Here is a 19,164-nt window from a genome sequence, read left to right as displayed (position 1 = left end):
GGTGGTTGTTGTTGTGGAGTCCTTTTCAGTCAAGTCCAACTCTTGGTGACCCCATTTGGGGTTTTCTTGGCCAAGATAATGGAATGGTTTGTCATTTCCTTCTCCAGCTCATTTTACAGATGTGGAAACTGAGGCAAACAGGGTGAAGTGACTGGCTCAGGGTCACACAGCTATTAAGAGTCTGAGGCTAGGTTTGAACTCATGAAGATGAGTTTTCCTCAATCCAAGCCTAGCTCTCTATCCACTGTATCACCTAGTTGCTCCTGAGCTATCACTCCTTTCTCACTGAGAGAAACTGTTCCCAGCACAAAGAAGCCAAGATACTTTGTCTAAAAAATGATCCATTTGAAAACTATTCTCTTGAAAAGTGATTAACACTCTTTGAATATAAAATTCAAGGAAGGGGGTATGTGTCCTTTCTTATAAGCAAATAGCAATTTGGGAATGAAATATCACAGTCATTTTTTATTTCTAAACTGGTGATGAGGGCCAAAGTCAGGCCCCATCCACCCCCGCACAGAATGGTGACATGCTTTTATTTTAACTATGAGGAACTCATTCTAGGCATTCTTGCTACTTGCCCTTTGCAGACTATCAGCTCATTAGCCAAATAGTCGATCTCTCTATCATTAGAATGTAAGCTCCTTGAGGGCAAGGGTTTGTTTCTCTTTGTAACCCTTGAAACACTGTCTGGCACAGAGTGCTTAATAAATGCTTGTTGGCTAATTAAAGAGCCAAGTCCCTTTTCCCTTCCTTCTCATTAAATAATTCTGAAGAGCTTTCTCTATTCCTCCCATTTTAGGGCTTTGAGAATCATGTCTAAGTACTTGGATTGAGTTGGAATAAAACAATATTACAAACCCTTATACCAGTACCTGTCTTTCAGCATCTCCTTAGGGAATGCGTATACCAAGTGGCTGGTGGGACTGTCCCCAAACTGATAAGCTCCTTTAGAAGCCTGGGACTGAGCTGACCCAAGGCAGTGCTGAGTGTTTGTCTGAACCTCTTTCTTCATCAGGGAGGCAGGACGCATATCCTGCTGTAGCTGCACAAAAGAATCAGGGGGAAAAGTTAGAATTAATGATTAAGGTAAGATAGGTCCTGTAGCTTAACATTTATTTAATCATGGTTTTCTCATATGCCACCCAGAGACTCTTTCTTACTCTTTATATCCCCAGGAGAGAAGTTTAACAACTGGAGAAACCAAGTGATAAGAACGTTGAGGACTTGACAAAAGGCACCCTGGAGAACAATGGCCAGGCTAGGATTAGAATTCTAAAATGCTGGGGCTTCTGGGCTGTCATTTAGTCCACTAAGCTGTGCTCCCCTTTCCACAGATATTTATAGCATGAAGTTAGAATCACAGCTAATGGGATGTGTCGGTATACTTTGCCACCTGACTTCTCTCTTTCTATTAAAGGCATTGCCCTTCTTCCAGTCATGACTCAAAACTACAGTCATTCTGGACCCTTCATTTTCTCTCTCTTCCTTATCCAATCAGTAGCCAAGCCCAGTGAATCTTCCCACTTCTTCCCTCTGCCAAAGTTGATGTAGTAACAATATGGGTAATGCTGTAAAATTAATGATAATCCAAGTCCCCATTTATACAGCACCATAGATGATGCTAAGCACTTTCCTCATGACAACCTAATTGACAGATGAGGAAACTGAGGTTCAAAGCATTTTTGTATGTCAGAGAGAGAGGTATTCAAATTCCATTTTGCTCCCCATTAACTGAGAGGAGATTCGATTGGCTCATGGTCACATAATTAGGCTGGGGCTATAACTCAAGTTCCCTCAATAAACTCCTAATCCAGCACTGGGTCCACTATGAGGTTTTCAGTCTTTTCCCTATGCATAAAGTAGGTCATTGACTTTTCAGTCTCTGTTAACATCTAGGCAATAAATGAGAACACTTGAACCTCTAGTAGAGGAAGCCTTTGGAGAGAAAGAAAGGAAGGTTGATAGCTGTGATGCATACCCTATCAATGTTGAATGTCCTGGGTGTGCTGGTCTTTGCTGATCCTTTCGACAACATTAGAAAAGGTGGCTTATTTAAGTTGCAGACTCCTAGGGACACCGTCTCCTTTTCCTTCCGAGTATGACTGACTAAATTGAGAACCTCAGGACTCTGCTCTAACCTGCAACAAAAGAGAGAGAGGTACATGTCTCTAGAAGACCTTGGACAGCTCCTACATACAAACTACCAGGTACATTGTGGGCTTCTTGACCCATTTGGGAAAATGAGCCCCTCTGACAGTGAGGTGAAGGCTATAGATCTCTTCTGAGAATAGCATTTTTTGAATGCATAAAATCAAATAAATAGGCAAAGGAAATCAGTTGTGTTGAAATATAATTATCAAAAGCCTTACAAATAATTTATGGATCCTCATTCTCCGAGCCCCCCCCCCCCCCCCCCCCCCCGTCCGCCCCAGGTTAAGAATCTCTGCTCCAAAAGTTCTTCAAATGTGGAAACATTCTTTAGGAACTTAATATTCAGAGTTATCTTGCTTCAAAAATACTCATTTTTACACAAAAGCCAATTTAACATGTTATGCACCCTAAGTGTAGAACCTAACTATTATTATTGTTTGGTTGTTTCTGACTCTTCGTGACCTCATGGACTTGTCAATGGGGTTTTCCTGTCAAAGATACTGGAGTGGTTTAGCCATTTCCTTTTCCACTGTGTCCCCATTTTACAGATGCAAATAGGGATTAAGTGACTTGCCTAGGGTCACACAGCTAGTAAGTATCTGAGGTTACATTTGAACTTAGGTCACAATGCTCTATCTACTGTACCACCTAACTGTCCCTAAAACCCACCTCATATAGAAATATTTTTATGGGAAATTGCCTTCAGAACTTGAAGAGGATATCTGCATTTATCCATCTTGCCTTCCATCCTCATTCTATCTCTTGCATTCCAAAGAGATAAAAGTTCACTGCATCATGAAGGCTAACACAAGATACCTGGTTCCCCATTTCAGCCTCCCTGTTCTGTTAAACTAGATGGTGATTAGAGGATATTTCATCACTCTGTCAGCAACAGGGAGGACTTTCTTCCACCTTTCCTTCTCTTTCTTTCCCTCACAACCACCCATACTACCAGCAGCCTTCACCTTCTCCACTATCACTAGCACCAAAGAGCACTAGGGTAAGTGAGGTGTTGGGGGAGCAGGGTGAGATCTCAAGAGAAGGGAAGTCCTAGGAAGAGTGGGCTCTCCAGAGGGAGGTGCAAGAGGAGGCCCTTATCCCTCAGGAGGGGAAGAGAGTCTTGAAGACCATTCAGGAAGAAAGGAGAGGGGAGAGAACATCAGCCATACTCAAGTCATGGGCACTTGGGTCACACCTCTCCTGGGGAAAAAATATGCCTGCAGGTTCATCATGTGCATTCATTTTTCAAATGTGTGTATAGCATATAAACAAAGGTCTTTTAGAAGTTTGGATTTTATGGGATTAATGCAGAGGCCTGTGTTTAAAATTCTGGCTCCATAAATATGCATAGTCACCTATAGACAAAGAAAATCCTTCATGTATCAGGACAAAAACAAAATCTAATTCATTTCTATGAAAGTTAACGTGAGTAATACCACTTCCCTACTTGAATCACAATAATAAAAAATGTAAAAGCCACATACCTCTGGAAAAATACATTAGTGATACATCCTTCAAAATCACTCCCACCAAAGCGTAGGGATTGCTGTGAGTCTGGGGGGATCCATAGCCTTTGGTTGCCTTTGAGAGACTTGTCATCGATCAGAAGCCTTAGTCTGGGAAGTTAATAATAATACTATTAATAGTAATGATAATAATAGTAATAAATAGTCATAGTGATAATGATGATAAATAACATTTATATAATGTTTACAATGTGCCAGGCACTGTGCTAAGTGCTTTACAATTATTATCTCATTTTATCTTCACAAGAACTCTGGGAGGTAGGTACTATACTGTCTCCATTTTACAGATGAGGAAACTGAGGCAAACAGAAGTTAAGTGACTTCCCCAAGGTCACACAGCTAGAATATATCTGAGGCTGGATTAACACTGAGGTCTTCCTGACTCCAGGCCCAGTACTCTAATCCACTGTGTTAGCCAACTGACCCAATACAAGTTTAATGTGTCAGGGAAGAAACTGAGCCAATGTACGTATGGATTGTGATCTTGAGCATATTCAGATTCTTTACAGAAAATAGCCCAGTAAGCAATCCGTTTGATGACTTTTATCACTATTATATTTTTTTCTGTCAAGAAATTAATACATAAAATTGAAGAAACTTCTGTATTCTGAAGCAAGGCTGTGGCAGAATCAAGAATTATATGTCTTATAAAGGGATAGTGACTAGAGTTGTGATTTAATTGATATAGGGAACTCCCTGCTGAGGAAATTCCTTCTACTAATACATGTTGGCACCTTCTCTATAACTTATAGTTTGAAGAGAGTTGCCTAGAGTATTGACAGGTTAAGTGACTTGCTCAAGGTTACACAACCAGTATGAGTCACAAGGCAAGACTTGAACCCGGGGTTTCTTGGCTCTGAGGGTAGCTGATTTTACATCACTCCAAAACAGTTGCTTCTATGTGTCTCATGAAAACATCAGAGAACCTGAGCACAGTAATTCCCTGAAAAAAAGACTAAATCAGCATTTAAAATTTTCTCTACTTTAATGTTCTACTCTTATGCATCTCCATGGTGGGGTGTGGAGGTGACCTTGAATGATCAAAGATCAATGTTTGTTTGTATGTAGCCTGAGCACTGGCAGGAAAGCCTTGGAGTAAAAGCTCACAATGGACTCTGCCCTTGTCTGAAGCCCAGCCTGACAAACTCTGGAGAGGTTTATTGCCAAAAGGTTGGCCAGCAGGTGGCATGCTTTCATGGCCAGAGTCAACTCAAGAAACCATTTCCTAAGGAGTGAAAGGGTACCATTTTGCATAATTTAAAGGAGCATCTATGCTGATAAAGATAAAAAAAATTTGAAATCATTTCCTCTAGCACAAATGCACATGACTTACCCCCTATCATCTTTTACAATGGACACATAATGCAGTAAACCATCCATATATGTCTGGGGAGATTTCAGAAGAGTGCCATGGTCCTTAGAGCTTAATTCAATGTGGCCATCTTCCAGAGCGATTTGTAGGTTATTTGTCTGAAACCAACACCAAACCCCACATCATGACCAATGCAATGAATTAAAATTTTTTTAAACAATAAACATTTTTATTTATAGTTTTGGGTTCCAATTTTTATCTTTCTTTCCTTCCCTCCCCATTTCCCTCCCTGAGGTAGCAAACAATCAGATATGGGTTATACATGTATGATTAGGTAAAACACTACTATATTTGTCACCTTGTACAAGAAAACTTGATTAAAAGAAAAAAATGAAAGAAAGTGAAAAATAGCATGCTTCAGTCTGTTCTATCAATATCAGTTCCTTCTTCAATGCAATGAATTTTCATTTAAATATGAATAATATTTCACATACTGAATTCGTAATCAAAATCTTGTCTAGGGAAGTCACTGTAAAATATTAAGAGTTAGCATAGGGGCAGCTAGGTGGCGCAGTGGATAAAGCACCAGCCCTGCATTCAGGAGGACCTGAGTTCAAATTTGACCTCAGACACTTGACACTTACTAGCTGTGTGACCCTGGGCAAGTCACTTAACCCTCATTGCCCCGCAAAAAAAAAAAAAAAAAAAAGAGTTAGCATGGGTTTTCCCCTGAGCCAGTCTTGAAGACAAGCTCGAAGGGCTTAGAGCTGGTTTGTCCTCCTCTGCCCCACACAAAAGATTTAGCATTTCTAATATTATATGAGGCCTCTAGAGAAGCCTCTGCAAGGTTTGGGAGACAGGGGCCAAAAGTACCTTAAGTAACCATCCCAGAACTCACTAAGGATTGACAATGAGGGGCAATGCACTGTGCAGGGCCCTGGGATTACAAAGACAAAACAAAAAGCAAGATCTTGCCTTTGAGGAGCAAGACTTTGGAAGAAGTTACAGGATGGAAAACACAAGGAGTGTCTGTCTCCTCCTAATGTAGAGTTCTGATAGCTCAAGAAAGGGAATTTTCTAAAAAATTCTAGAACTTTACCAAAGTTCATGGAATACATTTACATATTTAACTTCAGCTATGTCAATCAATTATCGATGAGTCAATAAACATTAAGTGGCTACTATGTGCCAAGCGTTGTGCTAAGCGCTGGTCATATAAAAAGAAAAAATGCTTTACACATTCTAACTCACTTGCTCCTCAAACCACCCTGAGAGGTAGGTGTTTTAATTATCCCCATTTCACAGACAAGGAAATTGAGGCTTGCCCAGTTACACAGCTCTTGAGTGTCTGAGGTGGGATTTGAACTTAGGTCTTCCTGACTCCAAGTCCTACATTCTATTATGTACTGGGCCACCTAGTTGCCAGTGTTCTCTGAAGCTAAAGGAGGCACATACTGGCTGAAGGTGAGTTACTTAGCTAATCACAGAGTACTACTGTATGGATCTACATGGGAAGTCTGCCTACATCCTCCTTGTGATCCTTCCAGGGAAGTAAATACTTCTTATCACACCCTTGTATATCGGTGGTTCTGCAGATCATTATAATAATAGTAGCTAATATTTATATGGTGATCCTCTCCACATAAATAGCCTCACTTAATCCTTAAGACATCCTTGTGAGATAGTTATTGAAAGCATACTCTCTATTTTGCAGATAAGGAAACAGGCTCAGAAAATTTAAATGATTTGTCTGAAGTCACATAGCCAGGAATTGGTAGACCCAAGACTCAGACCCAGATCTTCTGACTGCAAGCCCAAGGCTCTTTTATGGGGATGTTTTCAAATATATTTTTTCCTTTGGGACCCAAAATGTCTAGACGCACCACTGAATGTAATAATAATAATAATAATAATAATAATAATAATAATAATAATAATAATAATAATAAAAAAATCTTAGTGAACTATTTCCATGAATATACCCAATAAAGTTCTGTGTATTACCCAAATATTTAATTTTTACAAATTTGATTTCTTTTAGGACTAGGCCTGATGGCACAGCTCATTTTCTGGCTGAAAAATATAGCACTTAAGGTATTGGGTCAAAAAAAAAAATTGCACAATAGGCTCTGGCCATAATGGGTATTTAATCAATGTTTTCTGAGTCTTGCAGAGAAAACATATTCACTTACCAATCCCTTCCAAAGCTTGTTTCTACCAACAGTCTTTGAGCTGTATTATAAAATGATGGCATATTTAATATAAATAGCAATTTCTTACCCCTATTTGTTGTCTTAATAATATGCCATTGGGTTGAAAGGTCTGAAACCCAAATGAAGACTGAAAGTTGTTGGGGTCAGACAGCCCCACATCAATGAAACTTAGCTGTCCTTCTCTGGCGAGTGATGCAGTCCGTACAAGCTGAAACACAAACAGGGAATCAGTCACTGGAACCTTAGACACTTTGCTATTAAAAATAAAATATAATTTTACAGCTAGGTTGATCTTTGTACTCCACCCTTAGTCTCATTACTACTGGTTCTGTCTGAAGTAATATGCATGGTTTGAAATTCGTTCAAATCTTTTCAATATATTCAAAAAGAAATGAGTGATGTTCTATGGCAAAATAACAGGTCAGTTATCTTTATATTCTCAAGTCTATATTTTGTTGATTTGTGTCTTTCTTAAGCACTTTGGATATATATTGTTAATATTTTTCCAATTACATATAATACATATTAACATTCATTTTTTAAAAATCTGACTTCCAAGTTTTCTCCCCGCCCCCACTGAAAAGGCAAGCAATTTGATAGAGATTATAAATGTGCAGTCATGCAAAACTTATTTCCACATTAGTCATACTGTGGAAAAAACAGAGACCAAAAGAAAACCCCAAGAAAAATAAAGTTTAAAAAAGTATGTTACAATCTATATTCAGACTCTATCAGTTCTTTCTCTGGAGGTGGAGAGCATTTTCCATCATGAATCTTTTGCAATTGTCTTAGATCGTTGTATTGCTGAGAGTAGCTAAGTCATTCACAGTTGATAATCATACTTTATATGTATATAAAAATATATATGATATTAGGTTTATAAATGAATTGTGGTTGTATACTGTATATTTTGTGCACACTATGTGATTCTGTAATCCAGAAATTTGAGGCCACAGGCCGCATGCCATCCTAAAACTCTCAAATATAACAAAACCAGATTAAAATGTAATTGGGAAATGTTAAACAAAGTAAATAAATATACTGTGCAACATAGATAATGTTAATTTGGGGTTGTCTAAGTCAATATGTGGTCCTTGAGCATCTGTTTCTATTTAAGTCTGACATCATTGACTGTCATCTGGTGGCACTATACCAGAAAAGATCATGAGATTAAAATTTCATGAATACAAAAAATAAATTGTTCTGGTACTTGCACTCTTCAAGGGCTGGGATACTTATATTCATAGGATTTTACTAGCTGAAAGGAAACTTTAGAGATCATTTAATCCAATCGCCTCATTTTACAGACAGGAAAACTGAGGCTCAGGGAGTATTGCCTAAGGTTACAGACAGTGACAGAACCAGTACTAGAACCCAGGTCACATGAAATCCTTCCTAACAATTAGTCATGAATCTATTCTGAAAATTACCTTCCAGTCTTCTGAGCACTTTTTGGTGACTCCTACAGTATCATTCAATCTAACAACACCAACAGTTTTCTTCAGATTTTTCATGCAGCCTCGGAAAGCAGGAGTGGATATATTAAACCTGATTTAGGAAAGAAAAAAAAGGGATTGGTGTGACATTCCCACCATTCCATTTGAGAGTCATAGTTGTGGTTTTTAAATTATTGTTGCTAGACTGTACTTTCTAAAATTATTGCTACTTATTTATTAAAGGCTATTGCACCCATTTTGGCAGTAAGCATTTATTAATTAATATCCTATATGTCATTAAAGAATTAACCATGTGTCTCCCTAATTTCCTCATAGTCTTAGGCCTTCAGGCTTATATACCTACATACCCCTAACCAGGAGGGCAAGCAGAGAGGGCAAAAAGAGAGAAAAAGAGGCTCCCTGGTGTGGCCAGGGGTTTTTGTCTTTCCTAGATAGAGGCAGGCCATTATATATTGATCTAAGCTAACTGGTTATAGCATCATTCAGTTCTGTTGATTGGCATGACTTGAGGGTGTTCTAAAGAGGGTAAATTCCTGTGTCTAGGTGTGCTTCTTCCCCTAACTAAACAAAAGAATCAATCTGCATTTCCTTTGTTCTCCAGGGCTCATCCCAAGACCTGAACTTTCTGAGGTGAGGGGGAGAGAGCAAGTAAACTAATGTCTGGGTTTCTCCATTATTAATAATTATTTTCTCACGTAGTTAATAATTGCAATATTTTGTACTTGGTAGTACTTTTCAGCTCACGAGGGCTACAGGAGTTGGAGCTATTTATCCTCAGGAAGACCTCACAAGGTGGTCACAATAGATAGAATATAAAGATGGGAGTTGAGAGACCTGCACATTTTGTGACATAGGCAGAGTCCACTTCGAGTCCTTGTATGCCTGTTTCCAATCTCTAAAATGAATGAAGACCCTACAGGAACAGTGGATTTAGAGAAGGGAGCAGACTTAAGGGGATCAACTCCAATTTCCTCTTTTTACTGATGAGGAAATTAAAGTCTCAAAAATGAACTTATCCAGAATCACAAAGCTAGTGAGGGTTGGCCAATCCAGAGCAAAAGGCTCTGAGAGGTGGAACACTAAGAAGCTGTGGGTATTTGAACTTTGAGGTTTAAATGATGAGAAATTGACTTGGAGGGGGAGAAGAGAAATAGGACCCTGGCTGGGGAACAAAGAAGGTACCGAAGAAGACTCCCCACTTTCGGGAGCAGCATCTATGACAAAGGTGCATTTGCATTTGGCTTTGGCTTTGGATCTGTCTGAATCTGAATTTAGGCAGAGCTGCCTGAAGCTAGGTAAAATACTTGGATTTCCTAAGCAAATGATATGCTAAGAAAAACACAAAGCAGATTTCATTATGGGTTTCTCACGTTGCTCACTTTCCTAAATGGAAATGCTTTTGTATTAGTTTTTGCTTGACTTTTTTATGAGCAGTTGAACTGCATGTAATATGGATGAAGTGCAATATTATGAAAAGGAAAAAGAGAAAACAAAAATTCACCGTACTGCAGCCTTTTTTAAAAAAATAAAATGCCTTTTTTTTTTTTTGGCCTCAGACCTAGGGGGAAGAATGACTTGTTCTTATAGTTTTTCTAATTTTTATACACATTTTTAGCTTCATAAATTCCCTTTGATCTCTAAGAGGTTCTAGGCAGGGAGACAGTTTGTTCCAACATGCTACAGTGGGAAGACCACTCCTTAGATCTGGCCTGAGAGGATCTGCTTCCTCACTAGTGGTGGCCTCTCACTAGCTGTGTGGGTTTTTTTTTGTTTGTTTGTTTGTTTTTGCAGGGCAATGAGGGTTAAGTGACTTGCCCAGGGTCACACAGCTAGTAAGTGTCAAGTGTCTGAAGCCGGATTTGAACTCAGGTCCTCCTGAATCCAGGGCCGGTGCTTTACCACTGCGCCATCTAGCTGCCCCCTTGTGTGGTTTTGAAGAAGGCATTTGCCCTCCCTGAGCCTTGGCTCCCTCATCTCTAAATTGAAGAGAATAATATCAATATATTCCCACATCCAAGGGTTGATGTAGTGATGCGGATAAAGTGCTTTGCAAACAATAAAGAGCTGTATAAATTCTGTGATCATTGTCGTTGCTATTGTTATTCCACTGGAGACTAAACTCTGGAACACTGAAGCAGCCCGTACATTTTAAACCTTTGGAAATGCAAGTAAGAAGCATCACATTACAGGATACCCCAAAGTGCTCTACATTGAGTAGTCAGTTGATAAATGGTCATCGAATGAATGATTGACTCAAAAGAGAGATCCATTCCGATTCTCCTCATTGCATGTCCTCTGATGCCGATACCCAAGGGCACAGCCTTTCTACCTAGTGCTTCTGATCCCACACAAGGAGAGTGTGTGCACATTTAACCATGCCTTGGGCACCTTGGCACACTCTCATGATTGACTGTGCCATCTGGAAAGGGGCTGGTATTAGCCCTTTGAGCTAGCTCTTGGTCCTACAGAGGAATTCTAGAATCTCCTCCTACTTTATATCAGGCAGAGGTTCAATGAGGTAGGAATAAGAAGAGGTGGTATATATTCAGGGCTTTAAGGTTTATAAGGTACACACATACACATACACACACACACACACACGTCTACAAGTTGCTTACGATTATTGTATAAGATTTTATATAAATGTCTATATAAAATCTCATTAAGTATGTATGTATATATGTGATACATACACATATGCATGTGTGTAGTATGTATGTGTATAAACACACACATATACATATATACACATATACACACACATAACAGCTAGGTGGCACAGTGAGTTAGGCCTGGTGTCAGAAAGAGCTAAGTTCAAATCTTGCCTCAGATACTTCCTAGCTATGTGACCCTGGGCAAGTCATTTAACCCTGCTTGCCTCAATTTTCTAATCTGTAAAATGAGTTGAAGAAGGAAATGGCAGATCATTCTAGTATCTTTGCTAAAAAACCCCCAAAAGAGGTCACAAAGAGTCAGGCATGATTGAAAATGACTAAACAGGGGCAGCTAGGTGGCACAGTGGATAAAGCACCAGCCTTGGATTCAGGAGTACCTGAGTTCAAATCCGGCCTCAGACACTCGACACTTACTAGCTGTGTGACCCTGGGCAAGTCAATTAACCCCCATTGCCCTGCCAAAAAAAAAAGAAAAGAAAATGACTAAACAACAAATCTGGGGATATATATGTGTGTGTGTGTATGTGTATATATGTATTCTCATACAATAACTTAATAAGCAGCCTGCAGAGTGTTGAACACATGCATAGCAGGTATTCAAAAATACTTCTCTACTGACCTTTACTTTTTTTTTGGGGGGGGGAGCAGGGCAATAAGGGTTAAGTGACTTGCCCACAAGGGTCACATAGCTAGTAAGTGTCAAGTGTCTGAGGCTGGATTTGAACTCAGGTCCTCCTGATTCCCGGGCTGGTGCTTTATCCACAGTGCCACCTCGCTGCTCCTTGACCTTTACTTTTGAAAGACTTTTTACTTAATAATTTGTCATCAAAAGGCTGTGAGGTAACTAGGGTAAGTATGATTCCTATTTTACAGATGGAAAGGAAAAAGCACCTAAAAGTTAAGTGATGTCCACGGTCACGCAGGAAGCTAGTGACAAAACCAGAACCAGAACGTAGATCTTTCAACAAGCTTTTTGACATTTTTCAAACCAAGTGTAAGGCTGATGTTGACTACCTTTAATCTTATTAGATTTGGCCACTGTTCTAGATTAAGGGCCTGCAAACTACGGCCTACAGGTCACATACAACATGTAAATCATGTATTTATAAATTTAAAAACCACTCAGCTCATGAGCCATACAAAAACAGGTGGCAAGGCATAGGTTGCTAATCTCTGTTCTCAACTATCAAAATTTTTTGGATATGGATAGTCATCCATTAGGCTATTTACTATTCTTAGCTTTCTGTCATCTGAAAATTAGTTAAGCCAGCCAAGAATACTTTTTTTTTTTCAAGTCAACAGACACTTTAGGATACTGCTATTCTAGAGTTCTTTGCTAGCTGACACTGCTAGCTTGCAGCCTCTTCTCTCTGTATGGTGCTTGTGGTCATCCAGTTCAGTTTCAGATTACCCAATGTGTGGATTCTTTATTACTTTATCTTCTACTTTTTCCTCTCTGGCTCACTAAACAGAGCAAGCAACCTTAAATTAGTCTATTTAACTGAATAAAGGTCAAGATTCCAGGGGAATTTAGAATTTGCTCTTAATAGAAGAATAATGTATTAAACATTACACATCTTTACTTGAATCAATTATTTTTTGTTTCCTCATTCTGAGTCCCTTAGGGGTATCCTGACAGTTTAAAACTTGTCCTATCAACACAAAGAATTGCTTTTTCATAAAATGTCATAAAAATCTGGCAGGCTTGGAGGAGAAGTTGCCTCTGCCAAATGCCTAAGTGAAACTCATAGGACCAGTGCTTGGTATTCTTCCATAGAGTTCATAAACTGGAAAAATAATGCCAATCAGCTTCATATATTACCCAAGGAGTCTGCACTTCAACAGCATGGAAAGTACCCCTGGTTCAGTCATTGAACAGCTCGTAAGGAAAGACTGTGCCCAACCAACTTTTTTTTTCTACAGCTAATTTCATGATTAACAAATGAGATCATGCATGTAGAATCCTTTTGAAATGTTTAAAAAGTGCTAGGTAAATGTGAGCTATTATTATCTTTATTTTCTATTTCAGTACTTTCTCTGTGTGTTGGTTTTTTCCATTCAGACTAGTCATCAAATTCAAGTTCATAGCAGAGGAAGTACATGGAGTTGTACTTGGATATTGATAGTGTTCTGAGGTGAACAATTTCTTTTCTGTTCCTTTTTTGGGGGGGAAAGAAATGCAGCACATGGATAGACATTAAATATATAAGGATTACAGAAAATAATTTTCTTTTTTATGTCATATTGACTTACTTTTCCCGGAGTGAGATTGGAATTCCTCCAAGATAATAGGTGTCAAAATTGAAAATTTCACCCCGAACTTCAGTGGATGACTGATTAACAGTTACTCGTAGAAGCCTTTGGTTTTTCCCCATCCTGATTGTAATCTGAAATGAGCATGAGATGTGAATCAGAAAATGGCTAGAGGAATACATATAATTACCCAGGAAGGAATTATTGTTGTTGTCCGGTATTTTTTCAGACATGTCTGATTCTCTGTGACCCCATTTGGGGTTTTCTTGGCAAAGATCCTGGAGTACTTTGCCATGTCCTTCTTCTGCTCATTTTATAGATGACAAAACTGAGGCAAAGAGGGTTAAGTGACTTGCCCAGGGTCACACAGCTAGGAAGTGTCTAAGGCTAGGTTTGAACTCAGGAAGATGAATCTTCTTGACTCCAGGCTTGGCACTCTATCCATTGCACCTCCTAGCTATTACCACTCTATAAAAAGGCATCCTTCTTTCCAACAGACCACCCAAGTCCCCCTAATTCAGTGACCATGTGGCTCTTTAGCTACATTTCTTCACAGAGTGTTAAACACACTCAATAAAATTATCTATGGGGGAAAATCTGGTGCTAAAACATTTAAAATGGCTCCAGTAACATATATTCTACCTCTTGATCTTCAACTAACAAAATGAACAAGTCCCTGGCAATTAAGTCATCACCACTTAGTATGGGACCCTTTGAATAATCATTTAGCACGCTTCTCTGGTTCAGGTGTCTTGACTGCATTGATTTAAAAGGACTGAGGATTTTTATTTTTTAAGAGTTAAAAAACGATATACCATCTGATCTGTTCCATCATTTATGAGTACTCCAGTTCTTCTTTCCTCTGGAGGATTTGAATTTAGCTTGTATCGCAACACGGTATATCCCTTTTCCATACTTAACAATATGAAGAAATCCTGCAAATATAGAAACAATTTTATATCTAACAGCCTTTTGGTTTCATGTGAAAGTGGAAAGCAAAAAGTTTAAGGCTTTCAAACTACCTTGTTATGAATTTAAATTTACTCTTCATATTTATTCTGTACACCTATATGGCTATATAGATATATATATGTTATCTCTCCCATTAAAGGGTAAACTCCTTGCCAGCAGGAATTGCTTCATTTGTTGTATTTGCATTCCCAGCACAGTATCGACACACAGCAGACACTGAATCAATGCTTATTGGTTGACTGATGCTCCATCTGAAGCTCTGCCTAATATCCTGTGCCCTTCTCTTTTGGCAGGCTTCATAGGCTGAAGAGTATCCAGATTTTATTTCCATTTCTAATTCCAATTTATGCAATCAGCTTGCTGAATATTATAAATACAAATGGAAATGAATCCTCCAGTTTTTAAGGTAGACAAAATTTCTCAAAGTCATTGAATTGGGGGAGGGGGAGCTTAGGACTGTACTAGTTTTGTTTTTTTTTTTTAACTGGTATTGGGAACTCCCTAAAAGGTAACTCTACCAACATACATTAGCATTTGCTTGGCAATATGTAGTCTTGGATAACTGTTTGGGGGCACTGAGAGATGAAGTGAGTTGCCCAGGGTTACGTACCCACTATGAGTCAAAGATAGGGTACACATGGGTCAATAATTTGTGATCTATTAACTTCATAGTGTTTGATACCAGATTTTGACTTACCCGGTGTTCTGCAAAGAACAATAAGCCTTCATCTACAGTAGTCTGAATTGTCTGTAGAAAGGTTGGAAAAGGAGTACTGGGTTGTGTTGGAACCCGTGCATAGCCTGTGCCTTCGAAAAAATTTTTGTCAGACTCCTCCTTTTTCCTGTCAATATAAAATCACTACAAGTCAGAAGACAGGGCAGCAAGATAACAGGTATGTAACGGCCATATTCACAGGACACATGGCTGTCTGTCTGAGGAAGTGAGCAGGGAATCTGTACGGCAAGGGTTGCCATCTTGTTATGGAGGAGACATAGACTCTTAGGATCCAGCTATTTATTCTCTCTGGATAGATTCTATGGAAAAGAAATGCTAACCAAATAGTGCAATGTGCCATACACATAGACCCCTCCTACACACACACACACACACACACACACACACACACACACACTCACACACTCACACAGATAATTCATTATTATGCACTGTCAAAATGAGTTCTGGGGGACAAGTGGACTGGTAACCAAAGATCCAGGTACAGAGCTGTGAAATGATTAACCTGGGGACATAAACAGCATATATCAACACGCAGCCACATATTAGAATTCTCTATGTCCCTTCTATAGTGAAGGAAAGAAGCCCAAGAGAGCAATTAAAACCAACAGCATCTCCTGTATGGCATCCCTGCTTTGTGAATGAAGGCACTTGGTGGCCACAGTACTTGCCAAAAAGAATCCTATCACCCATAGGGCCTCTTGTTCCTGTGCTTCACTCACCTTCTACAAGGCTCCACTTCTGTCGTATTGAGGTTGAAAGTCTTTTTGAAGTTGTACAGGCTTAGGACATTTTCATTGAGGTCATCTAATTCAATGCAGCCCTTGTAGGGAGGGTATTTTAGTTCACGAGGAAGCTTCAACAAAACAAACACAAATCCCCTGATGAAACCACTGGTGGCTAGTACTTGGATTATAAGCTATAAAAGGGATATAGCTTCACAGCTAGTATCTATAAAGCATATTAAGGCTCACAAAGCCCTTTGTCTCATTTGATCCTCACAACAGTCATGGGAGGTGGGTGTTATTATTATCATCCCCATTCTACAGATGAGGAAACTGAGGCAGACTCAGGTGAAGAGACCTTCCCAGAGTCCCGCAGCTAGTAAATATCTGAGGCTGGATTTAAACTCAGTTCTTTCTGACTCCAGGTCCATCACCTTAATCATTGCATGACCTAGAGGATGGTCAACCTAGGGACTCAACTTTTACTGATATAAAGAACTTCCTGGTAAGGAAACATGGTCTGCCAAGGCAGGACATCACTTTTCCTACAACTAATGATGATAGACAGTTGATGAGAGGACTGAGAGGCCCAGGGTCACACAGACAGCATGTGCCAGAGGTCTCAAACTCAGGTCTTCTTGGCTTCCAGGCCAGCTCTCTACCCACTATACTATGACTTAACTGCGACACCACAACCCAAGTAAAGATATTAGTGAGAAAAATCAGCTCATTAAAAAAAGTTTTTATATAAACTCAGACAAACAGCTTTCTTCACTTGGAATTCCACATGCATTCACCTTGAAATTGGGTGGATAGCCTCCGACATAAAAGACAACATTTTCAGGGTCCAAATTGAGAAGAACGTCTCCATTCCCACTATCCATGTCATAGAAATCAGGAGGTTTCGGCTTACTGGATGTGGCTTCTTTAAAATAGCTGAGTTTTGCAAACTGGAAGATCCTAAAAAGTAAAGAAGTTGTAGGGAAAAAAAGTCAAGACTCTTCCCAGGCACTTAGAATAGGAAACAGCAGCGGGTACAGCAGAGACAGTTATGGTGTGTAAGAGTCCAGCTTTGTACCTTTGAAATTTCACTCGATCCATAATTGCCTCTTGAGTTAAACTCTTAGTCATAATTGAGTCCATCTGGGTTTCAGCTTCCTGGTCTCCCAAGTTATAGACACAAACTAGTTTGCCATCTCTTACTGCCATGCCTATGTAGTCCTTCGAAGCCTGGAGACATGAAAAAAATGCTTGAGTGAATTTCCAACACAGAATTTTCCCCACTCCTGGGACCAAGGAAGATCATTACAAGGATAAATAAACTTTATATAATAAAAAAATGTGCACCTGGCACATGTAAAACAAACTATTCATTTGAAGATTAATGAGGCCTGAGAAGGGCAGGGTATAAGATCAGACACATATTCCAGAAAAGCCAAAATAGGATAAGGTAGAAAGGAGAAAAAAATGTTGATTGTGAGAACCTGAAAATGTCACTAATGACATCCATTTATAGATTAGTAGCAAAAAAAAATTATACTATTTCAAATAACTCTCTACTAAATAAGACATTCTGAACTAGGTATTTCCCATGATACCCATTTCATGTCTAACAATGTCAAAGAACAGAAAGATGAAAATCATTTCTAAAAATGACTATTAACTCTAAAAAGGTATTTATGTAAATTTAATGACATAAAGTCTTAAACATTGGATAAAAAGTAAGAAGACAAATATTTACAGCTAGAGAAGTCATTAATAGCTATTATCTGCAAAGACAGAGAGAGGTTTTCTCTTTATCCCAGTGTTTCTAAATGTAAAGAGAGACTATTGGACATCTTAGGGCCAGAGTCCTCAAAACATTTCTAAACAGGAGCAAGTCTTCATTTCTTTGATGTTTCAAGATCACCTAGGGAAAGGAATGATGGAAGACAACAATAGTGAAGTCTTTAAATATGTAGCGGGAGTGTTGGTTAACAGTTGCTGAGAAGAGTGGGGTCACTACAGAATGGATTCCTAGCCTGGCTGGGAAACCTGGTGAACCACAGATAAAGGGGTGTGGCAGAAGGTGATGGGGAAGAGACTGATTTTGAGACAAGAGGAAAGGCAGCTGTATCTACTGGAGATCTTAATCTAACAAGAGGGGACTCTGGCATAGGGAGCCCAAGTTGGAGAGGTCATTTTGCTAGCAGCAATAGCACTCACCCTTTTGGGCCTCAGAGCTAACATCAAGGACAGGTCAAGAGGGTCATGATTAGGGGTTGTTAATGGTGCAGCAATGATTTTTGCCATTTTTGCTGATGGAATTTAAATGCTTGTGGTGGGGGGGGAGGGGAGAAGAAACAGATAGCTAAAAAACATAGTCTATGTTCTAAAAAAAAAAGACGAGTCAAAGAAATACCTACATCCTTATTGCCCAAGTACATTACAAACATGTCTTCATCCCCACCATCTTCTCTGGATTCAGGTCTTTGAAGAAACAAAGAGAGAGATGTGTACCCTTTCAAATCTTCAAGGTCATTTGGCAGTCGAACTTCAACTCCAGACTTGCCATTGAACCTCATTGGAACAGCAACCTGTGGAGAATGGGATACAAATATATTAACTACTCTAAGGGGAAGAAAGTGGGTAGGCAGAATTATTCATTCTTCTTCATTCAGTTAATCAGTTTGTTATTTTTGTTGTTGTTCAGTCATTTTCTGCTGTCCCTGCCTTTTCATATCTCCATTTGGGGCTTTCTTGGCAAAGATACTGGAGTGGTTTGCCATTTTCTTCTCCAGTTAATTTTACAGATGAGGAAATTGAGGCGAACAGGGCTAAGTGACTTGCCCAGTGTTACACAGCTAGTAAGTGTCTGAGGCCAGATTTGAACTCAGAAAGATGAGTATTACTGACTAAAGGTCCACTGTGCCACCAAGCTGCCCATATGAAAAATTGATCACTATTCACCAAAGAATACAGTTGTTATGGCAAAAAAGCACAGTGAATTTGAAGCCCTCATGACTGTTAAATTGTGCAGATTGTTCAGGACCTGTCAATAAAGCAGACATGCCCTTCTGTCATCCCTGGGGGAAGTTTTCCTAAAGCTCTCATTAAGAACAGTCCTGCGATTAATATACTAAACTGCAGGATTAGACTTCA

At 39.3% G+C, this 19,164-nt stretch overlaps 1 protein-coding gene across 3 annotated transcripts in view; it reads right to left on the bottom strand.

The window, feature by feature from the left end:
- Positions 1 to 19,164, bottom strand: part of LAMA3 (laminin subunit alpha 3) — a 341,587-nt gene that overhangs the window by 14,151 nt on the left and 308,272 nt on the right. For all 3 annotated transcript variants that reach the window (XM_043973095.1, XM_043973110.1, XM_043973101.1), the window contains 13 exons: positions 18,429 to 18,599; positions 17,102 to 17,253; positions 16,821 to 16,983; positions 16,021 to 16,154; positions 15,260 to 15,404; positions 14,406 to 14,525; positions 13,591 to 13,724; positions 8,636 to 8,753; positions 7,273 to 7,413; positions 5,014 to 5,150; positions 3,639 to 3,770; positions 1,982 to 2,141; positions 876 to 1,045 (listed from right to left, as the gene is read on the bottom strand). In XM_043973095.1, coding sequence (XP_043829030.1) covers positions 876 to 1,045; positions 1,982 to 2,141; positions 3,639 to 3,770; positions 5,014 to 5,150; positions 7,273 to 7,413; positions 8,636 to 8,753; positions 13,591 to 13,724; positions 14,406 to 14,525; positions 15,260 to 15,404; positions 16,021 to 16,154; positions 16,821 to 16,983; positions 17,102 to 17,253; positions 18,429 to 18,599 — 1,877 coding nt within the window. The remainder of the gene's footprint in view (positions 1 to 875; positions 1,046 to 1,981; positions 2,142 to 3,638; positions 3,771 to 5,013; positions 5,151 to 7,272; positions 7,414 to 8,635; positions 8,754 to 13,590; positions 13,725 to 14,405; positions 14,526 to 15,259; positions 15,405 to 16,020; positions 16,155 to 16,820; positions 16,984 to 17,101; positions 17,254 to 18,428; positions 18,600 to 19,164) is intronic.

The sequence above is a fragment of the Dromiciops gliroides genome, chromosome 1 (genome assembly GCF_019393635.1).
Source record: "Dromiciops gliroides isolate mDroGli1 chromosome 1, mDroGli1.pri, whole genome shotgun sequence".
Taxonomy (NCBI): Eukaryota; Metazoa; Chordata; class Mammalia; order Microbiotheria; family Microbiotheriidae; genus Dromiciops; species Dromiciops gliroides.
This window is presented reverse-complemented; position numbering and strand designations above follow the sequence as displayed.